Source organism: Eufriesea mexicana, unplaced genomic scaffold, assembly GCF_001483705.2.
Source record: "Eufriesea mexicana isolate 0111107269 unplaced genomic scaffold, ASM148370v2 scaffold4744748238, whole genome shotgun sequence".
NCBI classification, from domain to species: Eukaryota; Metazoa; Arthropoda; class Insecta; order Hymenoptera; family Apidae; genus Eufriesea; species Eufriesea mexicana.
In genome coordinates, this window is record NW_016907970.1 from 77,344 (window position 1) to 99,833 (window position 22,490).

At 35.0% G+C, this 22,490-nt stretch overlaps 1 protein-coding gene across 1 annotated transcript in view; it reads left to right on the top strand.

Annotated features, from left to right (window-relative positions):
* Nucleotides 1-16,039, top strand: part of LOC108550182 (trans-1,2-dihydrobenzene-1,2-diol dehydrogenase) — a 31,799-nt gene extending 15,760 nt beyond the window's left edge. The window contains exons 3-5 of the mRNA XM_017903852.1: nucleotides 1,946-2,237; nucleotides 11,191-11,588; nucleotides 15,680-16,039. Coding sequence (XP_017759341.1) covers nucleotides 1,946-2,237; nucleotides 11,191-11,588; nucleotides 15,680-15,774 — 785 coding nt within the window. The 3' untranslated portion in view covers nucleotides 15,775-16,039. The remainder of the gene's footprint in view (nucleotides 1-1,945; nucleotides 2,238-11,190; nucleotides 11,589-15,679) is intronic.
* Nucleotides 16,040-22,490: the final 6,451 nt, after the last annotated feature.

The following is a 22,490-nucleotide window of genomic DNA, read 5'->3' on the forward strand; positions in this document are numbered from 1 at the left end:
AGGATTGCATTGGGTATCCCAAAATTCACGCAAGATTTGAATTTTGCGCCATTTGTGCGGTAAAGTGTTTGCAACGAAAAGAAAGATGACATCGTGACAGCTGAGAGCTCAGGGTTATTAGAAATGGAGCGTTATACGAAAGAACAACGCTTCTTCATCGTTGAGCAATATTTACAATTTTTAATTAAAAGCCCGTACTTTCAATCAAAATTACTTTTTGCGTGAATTTTCGGACATACAATATGTATGTATATGTTTTTACATTTTACCTCGCGGTATCGCAAACGATGTAAATACAGTTCTGCCAACTTTAATATTTTGTTACTCGTTTTCTCATTAGTGCTAACTACCAATTTTCTCATAATCCAATATACAATTCAATTCAATATTTATATTATAGATAAAGTTCAAAGTTACATTAGACCTATGAATCTTTTTCTAAACTTTTCCCTCGCTCTCTATCCGCACTCTACCCGCTCTTTCTCTCTCTCTCTCTCTCTCTCTCTCTCTCTCTCTCTCTCTCTCTCTCTCTTCTCTATTTCTTATTTATTTTTTCTCAAATTTTGCCATTGGTATAATAATTGTTCTTGAACTACGGAAGAGGTATTCCAATGTTTCTATAACGTGTGCTTTCGGGAATAAACAATATTCTGTTAATGTTACCGTCAGTGCAGTTTATGTGTAATATGGAATATAATAAAATAAAGAGCGGTAACGTATAGAATCATACGTCAGTATCTTTTAGCAAACCTGCATACATGATATGTCACAGAAACACGGCTTTATAGCCGTTTAAATAAATTACATTAATTACGAGTTGTGCAAATCATCATACGTAGTAGTAAAAAGTATGCCGCGGTGAAAGTTACGTGCTTTTATGCATACGGTAACACTGGACACTACCCAGTAATATTACTTTCAAACTTCTCTTAATAAAAAAAAAATGTATTATCGTAAATTGTATTATATTTTTATTCAATTATCTGACTTAAATATTGCATTTTTGGTGGTGGATAGGTTAGAATTTCTTGGTATACATTGAAAGAATTATTTAATCAAACTCAACTGAGAAAGTCATCAAAGTAAATTATGAAATTCACTCTAAAGTTAGAATCCAATTACTAATTATCCTTATGTATGTAGCCAATAGTAAGATTAAGAGTGAACGCAAAGGAATTCTTGGATCTAACTAACAATAAGTACTAGCTGGTGACGGACAATAAACAGCAACCTAGGGTTCAGACTGAATGTTTAGAGCGACGTCTGAAGTGTGCGTGTAAAGATCGGATGAACGAAATATTTATGACTGTATAGAAAGCAAACTGAAGAGCGAAAGGCGCCTGAATGTTTAGGGTATTATGGGAAATGCGTGATTGAGGAAGAAAGCTCGAATATCTCGGTCTTGAAGGAAGACCGAGTGCAAGGCAAGGTGCTGGATGAAGGTGCAAGGGCTGTCCTAGAACAGTCCTGTTGGTGAGAGTGCGATACGAGGTTTGAAAGGGAGTCGAGTCGGTGATAGCTCGAGTAGTTAACGTGCGAGTGTGAATTGCGTAATTAGTCTAATCTTTTCAGTTTGTAAGGGACTCTTAAGTCCCTTTAACTCATAAATAAAATATATTGGAATTAAATAACATCTTTATTCCTTGTATTTTGCCAATCAAAATATATCCCAACATGTATATAATAATAATAATTAATCTTATACGCGCATTTTGAGTATCGTATGTTTACTTCGTTTGTTTCGTCTTTTTCTTTTTTTTAATATGAAAAGGTAAATACAAAATATTTTACAAAATAACATAAACTGCTGTGTTTCTCAAGAATTATATGAAAAATTGGGAAATGTTATGCTTTTTTAATATTTCACAATTTGATAGCATCTAAAAGTATTCGTCGATCTTAATTTATTTAATTTATTAATATATATTTTTACTTATTTTTGCAGATGTCGTATATATCGGAACGTTAAATCCACAACATTTTGAAATTGCAAAGTTAATGTTAAATCATGGGAAACATGTCTTATGTGAGAAACCTTTAACTATGGATGCAAAACAAACAACAGAATTGATAAACTTAGCAAACGAGAAAAAATTGTTTTTAATGGAAGGTATTTGGAGCAGATGTTTTCCTGTATATGAGATTCTTAAGCAAGAAATTGATTCTGGAAGTATCGGTGAAATTTATCAAATTCTTGTATCTTTTGGATTTAATCTCTCACATGTTCAACGATTAACGTACGTAAGCGAATTTTCTTTTCTTTTCTACTGTTGCGTGAATAAGTGAGTCTTGATTTGCGATGGTTAATGATGAACGGATCCAAAGGGAAGGGAAAGTGTGATGCTTGAAGAGTTGTAGATTGTACTTTTAATGGTTGAATAGTTACTGTCTTCATTTTCCGCGAGAACGAGTTACAACGTTAGGAGTTTATAAGAACTCTTGGCACGGTCAAGCATTTGTCTACTGGTTAATAGAAATGGTGGAAGTTGCTGATTTAGAGATATAAGAGTGCCGGTTATAAACAGTGTTCTTTTTCCTTTTTTCCTTTTTTCCTTTTTTCCTTTTTTTCTTTTAATATCCCATCACGCTTTACCTGGGGTACGGGGTCCGCAATATGCTATTCTTTCTTCTACGTTTGTATACCTATACCGACGAAATGTTATTTCACAATTTAACATCTGCGTATGGTAAAAATGAAAATAATTATCGTGAAATAGGTATGTGCGAATATTATTATGGACAAGATAGTAATTTTTATCATTAGGATTAATCGGGACTGGTGAAATATAACTTATTTATTTAATTATTATTTTAACTTAGTTTTAAATATATCAAATTTTAGGTTAATCTCGTTAGGATTATACCGGGGAACATTAAATAAACAGATTGATACAATCGTAACTTAAACTATTTATCAATAGAAATAAAACGATATAAATTTTATAAGAAAATGAAAAAGTACGTTGCCTTACAATTAGCAGTTATACCGAAAAGACATTGAAAAGTATTTAGCTATTTAGCTTTCAAATAGCCACGAGTACTCTTGTTGATAAAGTAAATGAACATTTTTGATACTAATCTTCATTATATAAAATAATACTCTTTCTTTTTGTTTCTTTTTGTACAATGCGTTTGCATTGTATGCATCATGAAGTATGAATCGGAATGTATGTAGAAAATATTTTCATGTAAGCATACGTCAATTTGACGTCCCGTTACCACTAGCAATATGGTCAATTAGATCCCGGGTCACCGCTAATGATATTGAAAAAGTAGTCACTGTCCGGAGATTAAAAATGTTTGTTTGTTATTCCATTTCCAAGTACCATAGGTTTAGTCGGTTCGCTTTCGTATATGCAAAATTTGTGATTTTTCGTTTTTCGTAACATTTCTCGCGTGACAACATTTTCTATTTAACAGCTTTGATTTTGTTTTATAATGTCCTCAGTTTTACGGAATTTAAATTGTCAGAAATATCAACTTTTCTCACTTCGTTCTGTATTGTTCTTTCGGTGTTGTTCGGCTTGAAGAGTGATTGCTTTTCAGCCCAGGGATCTGCTTCTTCGTTCCCAGTTATCCCTTGATACGAAAGAATCCAATCGTTACATTCCTGTCGATGGATGCAAATTCCGTGTACGGAATTAAGATATTTCTAACGATTTCGTTTTTCTTCCTTTCAGAGGTGTTTGTTAAGGCCTGAATGACGCTCCAATTCAATTCCGTAGAATCGGTGTAAATTACGTGGCCTTGAATGTCAGAAGTACATGTATACTTAAGAGCGTCGCGTAATGAATAAGTTTCAACGGTAAAAACAGATGCTCAAATAGACGTTTTTTGATCATCTGTAATAATGGCGTATCTCACCCCTTGGTTAGATTTGGATGCGTCGGTAAAAAATTGTTTACAAGAAGTGTAAACTTGAGTTTTACGTTCATGGTTTAATCTAGTATTCTTGCTGCCGTCGGCTTCTTATGCCGTCGAATCTTACCAGGTTCAAATAGTACATTACTAGTAAGACACGTGCGAAATAAACCCACAGCAAATCGCAATGCTGCATTATGTATGGGATCTATCGTTTTTAAAATATGCCCAGTTTAACTGGGTTGTATATAATAGAACCATAGTCAATCTTAGATTTTATTAGGCTTCGATAGATTTTCAGTAGGATTTCTTGATCAGAGCTCCAATTGTGGCTGGCTAGGATTTTGATGATATTTCATCTTTTCAGACAAGAGTGTTTTACGTGTATTATGTACAGAATCTAGGATAGCTGCCTGCTAAAGATTAATACGAAAAGAGTTTGATGTTGTGAACGAATTTGATTTTGTTATTTCTCACAAATAATGTTGGCGTATCTTGTTGGCGTTTCTTTGAGAAAATTATGCCTTGTGCTTGTTGAGATGAAAATTTAAGCCGAGATATATAGGACCATTCTTTAGGACCATTTTTTAGGACTATTTTTTCACTGCACGTTAGCGTGAGATCGTGAGCAAATAGATGAGCATTTACGAGTGGTCTTATGCCACTTGTTATATCATTGAATCCTAGCGAAAATAGCGTAACGCTAAGTACCGAATCTTGGGGTATGTCGTTTTGATAATGTGCCATTCATCCTAATTTGAATAGATTTATTTGAAAGAAAGTTAACTATAAAGGATAACATGAATCCATTAATATTTAGTTCAATGAATGTGTCGATGATTTTCGGTCTCCAGACCATGTCATACGCATTCTTAATGTCCAAGCATATTCCGCTTTGGAATGGTCATAATAAATTGTTAATTTTAAGGAGTCAATGGAGTTTGGCATTAATCATGTTTTTCAAATAATTTGCACGCAATTATTATAATAATTGCAATTGAGCGATAACACTCGGGTTGACGTTTATTTTTGTCAAGTTTGGGAATTGGAACGACTATGGCCTTCCTTGAATTCTATATCTGGAAAGACTTTCTGAGTCTATATGCAGTTATACACTTTGAGGAGATAGCTTTTCCCGACCATAGGAAGTTTTTTTAGTAATCTGTTAGGACTATTATCTGGACCAGGTGATGAATTTCGAAAAGGAATTTCGTTAATCGAAGGATATTGGTTAATTCGTTTATTATTTAATAGTTATTATTATTCTTTTATGTTGGTGATAGTTTAAGATACGTTTACTCTCGTGTTGTTCGATTTCGAATTTTGCTCGTTTTAAATATTGGGCTTTTTTAATAGTTTTAATTTGTAGAGGTGGAGTAAACTGAATGTTTGAAGGGGTTTTCATCATCGTCGGGTTGGGCCTCATTTGACGATGGTGATACGGACCTTCGTGTACCAATTTGAATCATTGGCTGTTCTGTTGGTTAGAACAGATGGTAACTCTTCTAGATTTTCAATTGGTAAGTCAGTTTCTAAGGTGTCCTTACTTATCGACGGTTTTATAGTTTGACTAATTGTAAGCGACCTGTATTTGCGTTAATCGTGATAGCGTTGCCGGTGGAGTTATAAGGCAATTGTTTCGCTATGTGGCCTTTCTATTCGCATAGAAACTGAGTTAGTTCATCAGTTGTAACGAAAATTCGGTAGGTAGATAAAGTTTGGTTTGGTTTTCTTAACTTCATCAGATTTCATATACATTTGCCGTTTGAAACTTAGGATGTGAGCATATTCTGGGTCGGGCATTACTGTTTCTAAGAAGGATATTTTTGAGCAAGTGTACATTATTACGCTTGAATATATCTCCTATCGTTGTGTTAGGTATTATTGGGGAGACGTTAAATAATATTATTCTCCGTGTTGGTGTTAGCATGGATCTGATTTCAGTTGAGTTATTGTTTACTCTTATTCTCTTGTGATTGCCTATTAGTCGAATTACTGTTTTCTTATTTTCCAAGTACACACAAATTCTTTTGTTAGAGATTCTGGAGATGAATTTCCAATTGCGGAAGCATAATTTTTTATCCTTATGGCATCGATTGCTTATAGAATTATGGCTTGCTCTTTAGGAGGATAGGAATCGTGTTTTCTGACATGAGCGCAAAATTAATTAGCTGCAGTATCGTTGAATTATTGTATTTTTTAGATTTTTCTCTGTTGGGTTAGTGGATGAGATATCTCTGTTACATAGAAGCTTTGCTTGCTGGCTGTTGTGCGAATGTCGTTTCCATTTTGCAGATTAAGTCCATACGTGTACACGGGATCTGAACTGATGTGGGGCATTAAGGCCGTCATTATTGATTCTAACACAAGCATTGTCACTGCCGTATGGCAGTACCGTACGTGACGGTACTGTTATCAAGCACAGCTGCTCTATACGACAGCCGAAAATGGAGTGTAATACATTTTATATTTCATTGTTACTTTCTTAATAACTCTTATTGAACAAAAACTAAGACAAGCGCTATTGCGCTATTCGAGATTAATCGGTAATGTTTTTTCAATGATCCGTGGGATTGAAATGATTAATATCCTCTTTGAAATGATTTAATCCATTTATATCTATATGTTATTTCTGAATCATGATTGAATTGCGACAGGCATTCTACTGCAAAAGAAATATCTGCTCTGCTATATGTATTTAAATACACGAGTTTTCCCAGTAACTCTTGGTACTCGTTAATCCTACATCGTTTGTTATTTTCATGGTTATCTATATTCGCATTTATTTCCATTGGAATTAATATTGCATCGTACTTTTTCCTCCAATAAGTTCCCAACATTTCTGCAACATATTTCTTTATATGGTGAATCCTGATGTAGACAGTAAAGAAGATTGATTTCTTCTTTATTGCTTTAATCAATGGTACAACAATTGTAGAATATATTTTCAATTCTACAATGTAATCCTCGATGTATCGTATTAAAGCAAGTATTGTATTAAACATCCATAGCATGTTTATTGCGTGTCAGCATGCGATCGCGTGGCGTCTTCGCACACTTTAAACGCGTTTTTCTCGAAACCAGATTTTTCAAATTGGCAATTTAGAAAGTTTATGGTATATATATACTATATTACATGTACTTGTAAACGAAATTATAAAATAAGCAAAGTAAATAATTTAAGCAACTTCTTTATACATAAATAGACGTAAAATTCTTACGAGGAAATCAGCTTTTTTCCAAAGCGGCCTCATTTTACCAATTTTCAACCTTTGGATATTTTTAAAGGTTTACCGACAAACTACGTTTATAAGAAGCAAGAAAATTTGCTGTATTTCTGTCAGATAGAGAGGATTTACAGTTCCCGAAAATTTCAGACCTTTTTATCGTGATGCTACATATACGCTGTTATAATGCCAAATTCTAACCTTTTTTAGAACGTAAAAAAGATTGTTCTTGTACTCTTATAGCTACTGAATAATATCTTGTAGTTTTCCATGTGATCAAGTAAATATTACTAGTAAAAAATTCTCCAGAATACGTACATTTTCACTTTTCTACACTGTTCTACGCTGTTCTACAAGATCTCCCCTTAAATGTACATAGATTTTTCCATCCCTTTATTTTACTTATATTCCTGAAACTGCCACAGTTTTGCCCACATTTTTTATGTCTATTTCTAGTTCTATTGCCTCCACGTATCTCCAAGTATAACAATCATTCTCGCAAGAAAATATACCGAACTGTCAATCGTCAGTTTTAATGAATTTCCACATAATTGCAATTGTGCAATCTCTCTCTCTCTCTCTCTCTCTCTCTCTCTCTCTCTCTCTCTCTCTATCTATCTATCTATCTATCTATCTATCTATCTATCTATCTTCCAGAGCAGGCCCTTTTAAACCCGTCTGCAAGGGGAGGACCTCCCCCGTAGGAGGAGAAAACTCCCCACACGTAACGCTCTGGGGTGGAAGGGATTCCTCCTTCAGGTTAAGCTCTCCGAAGGGTCATCCACTCGGGGACCCTTCCCGAGAGGTGTCCGCGGACGCGTCACCCTCACGTGGCCTGGCCCCGACTTCCCGAGACTCGTCTGGCCGCCAGACGCTAACGGGACCTCTATACCTGGCCAAGTCGAAAAATATCCTACACAATCGAGACTTTTAGTTTCGAAATAAGAAAATTTTAGTAAAGGAGAATGACAATAATAATACTAATAACAATAATTTATTTCCACTCTTGGACTTAGAACTAGATTTAGCTTACAAGGTTAATTATATCCATGCTTACACACATCTCTTCACTCTATAAATCTTCTGTTTCCTACGTTCCCTCTCCTTTTTCTTTTTCTTTACATTCCTTAACCAATTAACAACTCGTTCGTTACTTCTATCGTCCAGCACATTTCTTATTGTTAGTCTATATCCTATCCTCTCCATTTCCTCGTTCTCTTGCAGCAGACACCACGATGTACCGTATCCTCGTACGCAAAATTTGCATAATTTGTTCTCTTCATGTAATCAGTACCTACATATTCTTCTAGATTACCACTTCTTGTCCCGGCTATTATACCCTGACTCTTCTTCTGAATTTCGACCTCGTTTACCACCGCATTCTTTGTGCTGAGAAAGAGGGATACTGTATTTAGAAAAGAGTCTTTGCCACATATTTGTTTATCTACACTTGCGATGACAGAAGAAGGAAAAATTGAAATAATATTAAAATTTTTCTATGAATCAACTTGAAAACAAAGCAAAACAATATACATAAAAGTCTCTGTTAAAAAATAAACTTAAATTCTTTAGTACTTCTAGACCTTTCTTGTACAGTAACGCAACGAACAATCGGACTTCTCGCCCTTCATCGATATCGGATATACATACTATGGTATCGCAGGATGAGCGGGTCGAGCATGTTATCTAGAATGCGTGCGAAAGGACGAATGACCGTGCGCTAGGATTGTGTGGACGGGATGTTTATGAATGTATCGGATGAAAGTGAAGAGTGTCTCTGGGAATGCGTTTGAGTGTTTGGGCTACGTGACCCGCTGAAGGTAAGATTTCAAGGAGTGCGTGGGAAAGTGTGATTGGAAAAGAAAGAATAGGTATGAAAGAGGATAGAATGTATGGTTTTAAATAGGGATGCAAGGGTGTGAGTAGGCAGTACGTAGTATGTCGTAGTATGGTGTAGTATGTATTATGTTAGAGTTCGTAGTAGACTTATTAGAAGAGAGTTGCGAAGAAAGAAGTTGCTAATTGTAATCGTGTTGTTAGTTGTAATTGTGTTGTTAGGTATAATTGTATCGTTGTAGTCGTGCGAGTTTAGTTGATATATAGATATCTATATTCCTAGTCTTTACCGCCACCGCACATTGCATTATATGTATTATATTTTATGTTTAAATAATAGTTTTACATATTTACCAAACACCCATGTCTCTACAATACATATATACTAACTAAGAAATATTACATTCCTCCCATGAAAATTCTTTCCACGTTTTTCCTAATTTTTAAAAAGCGATTTACTAATTATTTGTTTTTGTATAATATATCTGTTCCAGAAGTTTGCAAGAATATGTACAAATTGCTTTTTCATGAAATAGTCGTTGAAATAATCGTTGAGATATAGTTTTATCAAGTGCAGTTGGAAATTATTATTGGGTGTACGAATACTTTTCACACTGGCTGTAATAAAAAAACGTCCGAATAAAATACCCTCGCCGCAGTATGTTTCTATCTTCATTATTAATGGCATTTATGTCACTGACAAGTCGAGCGAAACAATACTGTTTTGTTAATTATTCGCTAATGTGTGTAATTTTAGACTAAATATGAGATAAAATTACTCAAGTCAATTAAAGATTACGTTTGATTTTGGTTGGATTTTATATGCAGGGGCAGAAGTAGAAGTATACTTACTTTCCTAGGCGTGTACAGTGCGGCCTAGAAGAGCGTGTGTGCAGCGTGTTTTCATCCTCACGGCTGACTAATACTTTAGTTTAGTTAGTTTTCTGTTTCATAATAACTTCAGAGACTACGTCGATTCTGCCATATCCTGCCCCCCTCGGTCTCGCTTTCGTGTAGCGAGATGATCGATGTCGATGATCTTTATCGAGGGAGTGCCAGCGGAGCTAATCACCCGTGAGGTTGAAAACACGCTGTGCCATCTCTTCTCGACCGCACTCTACTGGTCCCCCACTTAAGGGTTCAAGTTTTAAATAAATTTTTTGTTAATATTATGATATTGGCGAATGGACCGAACAATTGTTGGCGCGAGTGGCGAGTATCGGAACGGTATGAAAGCGGATAGAGCGATTGTCGGCGCGAATAGCGAGTGTCGGAACAGTGTGAGTTCTTAGAATGCACGAGGAATTTTTGGACGCCTGGCAATGTGTAATACACCACAAAGGGTGTATAGTGTGTATTGACATATATATAGAAAGAAATGCAAAGGGATAAGAGTGGAGAGTTGGATCCGAGAAATCGTTTGAGAGAGTCCGTTATGAGAATTAGTTTTGAACGGTCGATTTTGCATAGTAAATTGTGCTATCATATTTTATCTAGTATATAAGAAATATTGTTAAGAAAAGAGAAAAAGCTTAACCCATTCCTCTAATATGCAATAATAATTTATAAAATCATTTTTATGCAATCAGTAGGCATAGGTAGAACACGTTTTATCGAGGTAAAGCCTGAAACATGCATTATATAAATTGAATTTCGTACTTCACTCACGAATCACGAGTGATCTTAAGTTTACCTTAGTAATTGTTTATTTGTTGCTTATCCTCTCTTCTAACTTTACCTACAACATATACGTTGCTATTAAGTGTGTAACGACCACCGTTCGTGATCAGCACCAGAGGGAATCAAGGAGGTTCGATATTCCTCGCAAATGCTCGGTGAACCCTCCGCTTCCTATAAATAAAAGATCCACCGACCTGCTAATCATCTCACGTGAGAGACACGGGTCTTCTATAAGTAACCTTAATGACGAGTCCGCTAGCAGACCCCAGGCCCAAGAAGAAACCTCGCGCTTCTCCCTCCTTTTTCTCCTCTCGTCCTTTCACACACTCGTGCTTTCCGACGCAAACAGTTACGCCTCCAGTGAAATTCAATATATTATTCGAAAATTGTGTTTTTCATTTTAATATATTAGAAAGTAATAAATACCCGAAAGTAAAATTTTAGATTTAATGCCCATTCAGATTTTTCCGCTTACTTTCCATTTTATCGCGATTTGGTGCCTATTTGGTGCGATTGATCGCGATGGGGCCTGTCGGAACCTTATCTCTCAGATTTATTATATTAAGAATTATTTTGTTCTGTTTAGCCTAAAAAGTCTTGGAGGAGGTACTGTATTGGATTTGGGCGTATATGCAATACAATTGGCTTGTTTGATATTTAATAATGAAATGCCTCACAACGTACACGCTACTGGTTGTTTAAATGAAGAGGGAGTTGATCAATCCGTGACTGCTATCTTTCAGTATAAAGGGAATCGCACTGCAACCATTATTACTCATTCTCTAGTTAATTTGCCCAATGAAGCATATATTATTGGTACAAAAGGGATGATAAAAGTGCCGATGTTTTGGTGTCCAACGAGTATAGAACTTCCACGCGGTACAATAAATAAACCACTTCCTGAAACAGAATGCAAATTTAATTTTACTAATAGTGTTGGGCTGAGTTACGAAGCTACTGAAGTTCGAAATTGCATTTTAAAAGGTACAGTATGTTTCTTCGTTCGTTTTATATTCAAAATATTATTGAAATATGGCAAATATTAATTTTAGGGAAGGTAATACTGATGACTTTGATTCATATATACCAAACATTATATGTATATGTATTAAAATCATTGAGATTGACTTCCCTGAAATCAATATTTATCTACAATATAAATGTAATTATAATGTAGTAGCATGATTGAGTTTTCACCGATATTCTTAATATTTGAATGAAGATTTGGAAGAAGATTTGAATGAAGATCTGCAGGGAGTAGATTGAATAATAACGTAAAATTATATGTACATATCAAGATATAGATATCTATTGCAAATTAAATTTAGGTCAACAATTAAACCTTAAGGGACATTGAGTATATATCATTTAATATTGTACGATATTCATCGTAAATAACCGTAATATGACACGAAATCATTTTTAGTTATTCAGTTATCCTTACCAGTAGATATAATTAATAATTAAGTTTATAAAGAACACAAACACTCATTGTTAGTGAATTATAAGAAATCAGCACGCCGCGATGCGTCGTATTGACAGGTAGCTGTCCTGACAGGTTAAATCAAAAACTATATTTAACATGAAACATTTTACAACTGTTGCTAACAAAATGTGATGAAATTTTCCGAAAATATAGTTCTGCATGCAATTTCTTTCTTTCTTTTCTCTTTATCATTAGCCATCTATATTTAGAGCGTGAAAATACCTCTCAAATTTGGAGATGAAAAACATACTTTTCTCAATATTTTGGGAGTTATTCAGTACGGCAAGAAGTATTATTCAACAATCAAATACTTTTTTTCATGACCAAGTTAACTATATGAGCATGTAAGTTATCAGTGAGCATAGCAAGGCATTTGTTTCTTTATTCGTGTCCTTGTTTCCAATTCGGTTGCTGAATTGGTTAATAGTACACACGCACACACACACACACACACACACACACATATATATATATATACCTACATATGATGTGGTTACAAAGATTTCAAGTAAATGACATAAGAAATGGAATAAGTTAAGAAATCATATGAAGGTGGTACAGTAGCAATATATGATAGTGATGTGAAATAGGTGTGCATAGATTTACTAGAACTATTCAAGAGTGTAGAGTGTAATATAGTTAGAGAATGATATGTATAGGCATTAAAAATTTATGGTATACTGCGTACAGTATAAAAATCAATTCTATTTATTTGTAAAGAACTTTATTAAAAAGCTACGTAATAACGAAAATGCTAGAAATGAAACTGAAACTAATATCGAAGGGATTGAGGTTTTTCATAAAGTGAAAGAAAAAGTACGAGAAAGATTTCTAATTATATCAGAATTATCGAGTTCGTTCATGCATTTATGAAGCTAGAGAAAAGTGAACGCATGAAGATAATATATGTTATGTGTATGAAGAAAAAGTGAAAGAAATATTTTGGTGTCTGGGTAGAGGAGATGTTCGTTCGTTCGTTCGTTAGAGAGAAAGGAAGATTTAAACTATCGAAGAAAACACAAATCGACAAAGGTGGTGTTGAAACTCGTGGGGAGAATGAGGAGTTACACGGCCGTATTAATCAATAATAATAAAGAATATGTAGAAACATGAAAAAGGAAAACTCTCTACTGCGCATGGTCGAACATACGATAAACTAATAACTATTATAATAATGCCACCTGTATGCCCTTTAGTTTCTAGAGTATATGTATATTGCTACCGTAAGGTTCAACCTCCGTACGATACCATCATATATGGATCAAAATAAATTGCAAGACATTATGAAGGTGATGTTAAACATCAAAGCAAAAGGCATGGAATTTTTTATACATGACACTAATTGAAGACGATGAGGTTTCGAAAAAAAATTAAAAAATAATTTGGAGTCATCATTATTGGATACAGACCTTACAAGAGTGTTATGGGTAATCCGCGGTGCATACGGATTATCCCGTCTTGGCATACTTAAAGTTTATAACACGATCGCAAAGAAAGGCTATTTTTGAGTTGAATATTGGATTAAATATCGGAATATTTTAGGGTAATGAATAAGGTTTTAGAACTTTAATTTCTTCCGCGCCCAATAGCAAGAGACGTGTTATAAAACTCCGTAATTCCGAAGGGCCATTTCGAAGTGTCTCTAACGACGCTTCGGACTTGAGGAATGCTGCAACCTTGGGGAAAACCTTAAACTTCATGCCACCTCAGATATCGCCCTCCCTTACCAAGAGACGGGCGCGCCAAGGACGCATGGAAGGGTGGTCGCGACGATACTTAGGATGCCTCTGGTTGGTGAATTAACACTTCGAGAAATAACTAATATCAACGTACATCCATAATATGTGAAGGCAAGGAACCAAGATTGGCTAAAGAACTCATGATAAGAAGTCAAGAGAAAACGTCACGGTCAATCAGGCCACTTTGAAACCCAAAAGAGCCCACGCACGTTATCACGTTCAAACCGCGTTCAAATCGCATACTCGACTCAATCAGTTGAAGCTCTAACCAGGTCTATCTCGAGTAGGCCACATCCCTTCAGCACTGTCGCATCAGCGTAGCTGACCTTACAACCCTGCAGAACTCCGACCATGAGAATTGCAGTGTTTGGGGCGCAACAAAGAGGAAGTGAATATGAGAGTTTAAACAAATCTAAAATAACATTTTTTAGAAAAACTACAAAATTTATTATTCGAATCTATAGTGAAAATTTATTACTAATCGAAGAAGTGGCAACAAGACCTACGCTTCAAGTTCTACCGATATGACCCGTAACTTTCTCCGAATACTTATTTCCTCCTCTCTTACGGTGATATTATTTATTAATAATAATTCATAAAAAAAAAAAAGAATAATGAGATATTCATTTTTAATATATTCCTTAAATAAATTGATATTTCGAAAAACCTGTTACATAGTTATATTTGTCAATAAATAGAAAAATATACATATAATTTTTGTGTATATCATTCCTTACTATTCCGAATAATTTCTAAAATATCGAGAAAAATATGTTTTTATTCTCAACTTTAATATTTTAATAACTTAAATATTTTAACTACTGTAATTTTACTTATATCAAATTTGTTCGCGAACAAATAGAGAGCTATACAAAATTACAAATAACCACCTTAAAGATATAAGATTTGATTCCAACTGAAATGTTTATGCAAGGGATGAAAGAGAGCTATGATTGAATAAAAATCAAAAGCAATTTATAACAGTATGCGACTCTCTAGAACACGTACATTTCCATTCATAGATTTCTGAATACTTACGTATGTATTAGCTGATGTCATTAGCATATCTTACAAATACGTTTCTTTTATGACATACAGGGTGCCCCATTTTAGTTGACCTAAATTATCTCTATTGATATTAAAGGTATCGAGAAAGATAACTAAAGAAAGTGAAAATATTTTTTAATTTAATTCGTTAAATGGGTATTTGAGTCTGTATCAAATATTTGCGACCTCATGGTTGTATATACGTTATTGTAGCATAAAATAAAAATAAAATTTAACCGCATTCTACGTTCTACGTCTTATGCCATTTCACACGTAACCGCACTCGCAGATCATACCACGACGAGTCCACAATGCATGGATATTATGATTATGATCAGCCGATGAATTATCGTTTATAAATTGCACATAAAGGCAATTCTTGGCTAATAATCATGTCTTTATAATTGGAACGATTGTATTTTATATGTTACTATTGTTGAAAAAATATATAAAGTACTTGCAGTTATATGCTTATACTGGAATATGTTAGATGTTGCAGGTGTCTACTGGAGTTCTTTTACATTTATAACAATATTTCAGTGTAATTCGTTTCGTCATTGTCTATTTTATTTCATGCATTATAATAACCTGATATTGTTATTAATATGAGTGAAATATTTCGTTTTTATTAATTTATTTAGGATATATAGGATAATTTATTTAGGAAATTATGTTGGATAATTTTCACCTTTATACACATTGTCCATAAGTCATTGATATTAGACTTAAGATTTCATTTTGAAACGTCCGTTCAAACAGAAATGTTTAAAATGTTTATCATTACTAACATTTTTTTTATTTAGGTATGACTGAAAGTTCTAAAGTACCACACCATACATCTTTACTCATTGCACAATTAGAGGATGAGATTCGAAAACAAGTTGGTGTTACATATTAACACGTTCGCTACCAACGTTCAAACAATAACGTTCAAGGAAAAATTCGTTATTTACTGCTCAGTTTGAACCAAGAACAAATGGTATATGCTTATCATTATTTACACTATACAAGAGCATCTCGCAAGTAGATGACACGTATATAGATGAAGTTCAATTTCCGTCACAGTTATGTGGCGACAGGTTCTGGAAAGAACTTCTTATGCATATGTAACCAATGACAGCAAGCTGGTTAAATATATTCAATATTAAACATGTTATATTTTGGCATCGAAGTTTGGGAAAAGTTTCCTTATATTTTATATTAAACGTAATCTATATTGAAAATGAATAAACAATTTATGTATCATAAGTATACTTTCCTTTCATAGCATTTATCTTTTCTTTTATTCCGCAATACGTTGGAAAATGTTACATAAATTTAACTGTAAAATAACTGTGGCGATAATCGATAAAAGTTTAAATACTTCTAATCGTGATTCTTTGGTTGTATGATTGAAATTACTATGAAAAGTATATTCGAATTGTTTTCTTTTTATAACATTTACCGAACGTGGAAGAATCGATTAAATTCTAATTTCTTTTACCAAACGTACAGAATATTGTGTTTCTGTATCAGAATATTGTAGTACTGTAAATATTTCTTTCTTTTCTTCTCTTTTCCTATTTAATCCTTCTAATTTCCTATTTAATATGAGACCATGTGCAAGATTTATCTCTAGTGAATAGTGGACGAAAATTAATTGTCACGACCATTACAACGTGATTCTATATCTTTTGATCGATGAAGAAAATAATGAAAAAAATTGAAGAAAATAATCGAAAAATGATCCTTTTAGATATTGTTGATTATTTATTTCACTATTTCCATCCGTTGCGTAACTTTTATGAATTTTTCTACTATAAGCCACGTGAAGGTCAGTGTCACGGGTCGTTAAATTCTTTTTGAAATCAGTTGTTGAATGCAGCCATCCAATGTGATAAAAATATGACACCACTTAAAAAGACTGCAGTGACCTTCAAATCTCGTAAAGTATGACCTTGAAGAAAGTGTTTTGCCTGTTACGATATGTACCACTCCAAACCAACGAATTTTTTCTTCCAACATTTCTCTCTATCATAAATAGCAAACGAGATATTTCAGGTACTAGATTTAAGTTTGAGTTATGTATTATATTATATAATCTTGTATTTGATACGACGATACTATCTACGTTTAAGGAAAGATATAGATAAATTTTTTGTGCCATTAAATTAATTTTTTATAAGCTCTAAGAGCAGCATTGCTACATATATAGTATGATTAGTAAAATGTGGATGTTTGAGCAAATGCGTATCCTTATAGGTAAAATTATGGTATTTGAATAGAAGTTTATATTGCTATTAAAAGATTCCAAAAATATAATTTTCATTTTGCATATTTGTACGTTGCATATGTGTTATATAAGATTGTACATTTTTCGTAAATGCATACATAGATGTTACATATTCGTGTATATTCATCCATATTTAACTAATAATTTGTCATTAATTTGATGAAATTATGTACCAAGAATAAATAAGTTAGACGTACATACGTATTCGATCGGACAGTGATGATCATTTGAGCATCAATATGAGAGAGAGAGAGAGAGAGAGAGAGAGAGAGAGAGAGAGAGAGAGAGAGCAAGGGTGATAATGTTACAAATAGTGACGTTTATAAAGAATGAAATGCTTGCAATAAAAATTACAAATGCCTAAACGAAAAGGTAGCAAACGCGTAATAGTGACGAAGTGAAAAGGTAAATTGCTTCTGCGAAGAATAACGATAACTCTGATTTAACAATCGGTGCTCCACTTCTGTCGTCGAATCGAGCACTGTCTCGCTCCTTGCATCTATCCTAAGGGAGCTCTATGCTGTGACCGATACATTAAAGTCTGCTAGAACGAGGACCGTATGGAGCGAATTTTCGGAGATGGAATCTCCTGACTGCGTCCGGTACCTACCTCTCCTACGACGCGGTACCTTCTTCACCACCAAGTTACCCCAGAGGTCTCTAGAAAAAGATTGTCACGAAGCCTTCAGTGCAGTGTAACAGCGCGAACAGCGAGACACCCGGTAGTTCCCTCTAAACAATTGCTTGCGAAACTAGAAAGTTTCCCGCACCAGTGACCATACTCGGAGACTCGGTACGGTTCTGTGCATGTCTTACGTCACTTGCTGCCAGTCGTTCAAAGTGGCCTGCGTCGCCACATCACGGTTACTACCTTTTATACTGGTCCACGATACCGTCCTTTTTATAGTCGTTGCTTCCTCTGCAAGTTAGCAAATCTGATGCTCCAATTTGCCAGGTGAGAATATGCTCTAGAAACAAGGACCGTTTCCCATCGAAAAACGGTCAGTTTCGAGTCGATGTGCCTATCAATTTTCAGAGGTCGTAGATCTGTTGCCCGACGCCAAGCGTTGCAGACAACCAGAATTTGCGTGCAGTGCGTTCCATGTTCTAGCTAGAAATTTAAGGCTATTCCCAAAAGCTGGTATTCGAGAAAATGTGAAGAAAAATTACCGCTGTAAAAGAAAGTCAACAATTCTTGCAGATTCTACATTTATAGAAGATTTAGAGAAAAAAAGGAAAAAGGAAAAGAAAGAAAAAACAGGAAATTGCAAGAATGTAGGATATCTTTAGACTTCGCCAGATATAGAGGTCCCGTTAGAGTCTGGCAGCCAGACGAGTCTCGGGAAGTGGGGGGCAGGCCACGTGAGGTAGCCTCGCGCAAACCCCGGTTTTCCCCATTTGTAAACTGGGGGTGACGCGCCCGTGGGCACTTCTCGGGAAGGGTCCCCGCGTGGGTGACCCTTCGAAGAGCCTAACCTGAAAGAGGAATCCCTTCCACCCCAGAGCGTTACGTGGGGGGAGTTTTCTCCTCCTTCGGGAGAGGTCCTTGTCTTCCAGACGGGCTTAAAAGGACCCGCTCTGGAAGATAGACAGAGAGTTGAGATAGTTTCGTTACACAGTGCCTTTAGACAGTTCCTTAGAGAGAGTTTTACGTTAGAGAATATTCGGCCGGTTCTGACTGTTACGTTATTAGATTAGCGAACCCCCTTAGAATCCCAGAAGTGGGATTATTCGTTTTATTACAAAATCAAGAGAGAAAAAGAAAAAGAAAAAGAAAAATACAAAAACAACCTCGAACGATATAAATGGTAAAAAGGAAAAAAATATAAGGGGATGCAAAGAACGTGTCTGCTTAGATTCCTTTTCAACACCCTTTTGTACAAAAGGGAATTCATACATATATACTCTTACTGACAAAAGGTAAGAAACAACGTAATCGTTCGGTAATTTTGGTACATAGGTTGAAGCTAAAAATGGCATAATAAGATAACATTCCTTACATCAGTAAACAATGAGCTCTTTTACGTGCATACATGTGCAAGGATCGCATATATATATATAAATATATGGATATGGAAGAGAAAGGAATAGAAAGAACGGTGATAAGAAAATAAACCGAATGAGGAGTGAAAGTGAGGCATGGAGGTACATAAACAAATATGGAAGGAGAAAAAAGAAGAAAGGAAGCCCTGGTAGAAAACGCGGCCGTACTAATGGACAGAAATATGGGATTGGTGGGAGGAGAAGAGACCAGACTAATTGTAAGTTAAAAGAAAATACATAAAATAGATCTTAGGACTGGATCAGACAATGCCAAATTAGTGTACCGAGACAGAAAACGAAAGACGAAGAAATGAGAATAAAAGCACTAAGAAGAGCGCGTTCAAATACGAAGAAGAAGTGAAGCTCTCCAAAAAGAAACTGTAAACGGTATTTAAGAAAATGTACGAGAACTGGAAAGAAAAGAGGAGTAAGGTATTACGAAGAATGGCTTGAGAGAAGGAAGAGCAAAAGCGAAGAGAAAATTCGGGACTGGCAAAGAAAGAGAGAGCAGGAGTAAGGGATTTGGAAGAGGGGAGAATACAGAAAGCGATGAGGAGGATAAGGGGAAGGATGAAAGAGATAGTGGATGGGAGAAGAAAGAGAAAAATAGAGAATTCAAAATATAATGTAAAATACAAGGGAATAGTTGGAGAAAAAAATCAAGCTATTTAAAGGGAAGGATGAGCAAAGGAGAGAACAGTTTTATAGCCAGATTTATATGCGGGAATGCGGTAAAAGGGAACGAACACTGGAGAGAAAGCGGGAACAGGATATACAGAATTTGTATGGAGGAGGAGGAGGAAACGATACCGCGTGTGATAGGGAAATGCAAAGTAACCAGAAGAGAAATAGGTAACGCCAAATTTTTATGCGAGAGCGGAAGAGGCCTGACGATAAGCGACAAACAAACAGACAGAAATGGGAATAGGAATAGGCCATTCGATTATTGCGGCAATAGACTATCCAAGTATAGATAATAAGCATAAAGTAGACAAATGTACATGCGTAGTCATAAGAATACATCTAATAACCGTAAGCCATTCTTACCCACGGGACAGGCAAGAATTACATTAAATAAGTAAATAAAAGTAAATAAATATTTCCAGATTTGGTAACCTTTTCCTATAAACATCTTTGTAGGTTGGCCAATCTCTATTATTTATTCTTATTATTCATAAGGGTAACTATTTCCCCGATGTATGCACGCAGATGTTTCGACTGAATTTGAACATAGCGTTGTCGAATGAGTGTCTGAGAATATAGCGCACCGAAAAATATGGTTACAATGCCTTTGCGTGTGCCTATACCTTTGACACCTTTTACATTGGGCGATTCGATGTTAACTACCAAAATCATCAAGCGATCAATTTTATATACAGATTTATTATTAGGCTTTCGCTTTAAGCCGATAAAGAACAAGGAGAGTGGATATTTTGTAACGATGTGCATCATGTTTCTTATATCCATAACTACGTGACCCTGTTTGAAAAATTCAGATTTTAGATCATTTAAATTCGTAAAACAATTGATATTCTATCCTACTGATTAAGAGGAGGAGATTGTTATTGAGTACGATGAGATATTTCAATTGCATCCATAGTATCGTTAATAGAGACAAGTATAGGAAATGTAAACAGTAATTGGTCATGTCGATGTATCATTAGCGTTTATGTTTATATCTGCCTCTTTCTCTAGCCTTGCGTGTTTGGGCAAGCTGTCTTTTTGTCACGGCGGTGGTAGAAATCCGTTACGTTGTAGCTCATAGCGAAGAAACCTTGGTTGTTGTCCAGTGCCATCATTGAACTAGGTAATTCCAAAAATATCCCGATAATCTGGTCGGGACACTTAAACTCGATTAAGGACCAATTATTCAGTCGTCACAGTTGTGTTCAGAGATTTCGTTTGAATTTGAATTTGAATTTCCCTATATATATTTGATAGCGAGAAGGAGTATGCTCGCTGTTATTGTAAATTTAATAGAACATAATCGCACGCGTCAGTTCGCTTCAACTGCCAAATGATTACCATCGGAAGCACGATACATAAAATTTATCGACGCAATGTTAGTTTAACAGTTTCTGAGTCAATTTCTAAGACATTCTCAGACTGAATATAGGCATAAACGTAGAAGAAATCTTCGATATGCATCCGGTAAGCGTTATTCGTGCGCGGTGTATTCTTTAGTTAGCGAAAATACTTGGCGAAATTACAAAATACCATTTTGAATACACGTGAAAATTTTCAAGTCTCGAGCAAACAAATACACAGGGTGATTCATTTAAATAGAACATCTATTTTCGTTACTATAAAAGGTAGGAAAAAATGTGAAGGCGGTGTTTGCGTGGTTTTAAAGGGTGACTAAATGACGGCGAGGAAAAAAAGTTCTACCAAGGTCATGTTAATAGCTTTTCCTAAAGATATCGATATTTCTTTACGCGTGGATAATAATCGATACTTTGATGGTACTTGGATGTATGCAGAAAAAGTAATATGTATAAAAGTAATGATATGAGAGAGAAGATAGCTTAAGGAAAGGGAGAAAAGGAAGAAGGAATAGGGAAAATATGAAGAATTCTTGAATTCTAACAATCTCGAATTGCGATCGAATCATTTTGTTGTCCCATTCAGTGTATGGACATACGGAGAGTAGACATTTATGATATTTTCCTTCCCTTATGCGTAAAACGATATAGCAAGGTAAATATTATTTACCGTTGTCGCATCTTAATTTTTGAATTCTTTTCCAGATCACGTTTTGTACCTCGTTTATATACCGATCAAGACACTCGCATACTTGATCGTTAGTTTTAATACGATACATTTCCGTTAATCGGTTGTCGTCACCGATGATTGGAAATTCGAATAATCGTCCGAGGTCCATATAAATCTACATGAATTTATCCATAAACTAATACTTCCTTTTCCTTATTACCATCTATTTTCAAAGGATAAATCGTGCGTGTCGTTCATCGTATAAATTGCACAGTTAAAATGTTCGGGCACAAATTCTTTAGGTATTTCTTCGGTGATTCGAGTTTCGGAAGAATCGGGTTTGCAGATAACGAAGATTTCTACGATCCAACGTCTGATGGCACTCCTATTTCAACGTTGTCCTCGATATAATCCTTTCTACGATATGGATATTAGACTATTATATTTATTATAAATTTTAGATGTATTGCCTCCTGAGACAACTTTACGTTTGGCCAACACTTTGGAATATCTTATTAAATTCGCCTGCATTTCCTTTACATAATATGTACTTAAATGTATGTTCTCTATCGTTACTTCAAATCTAT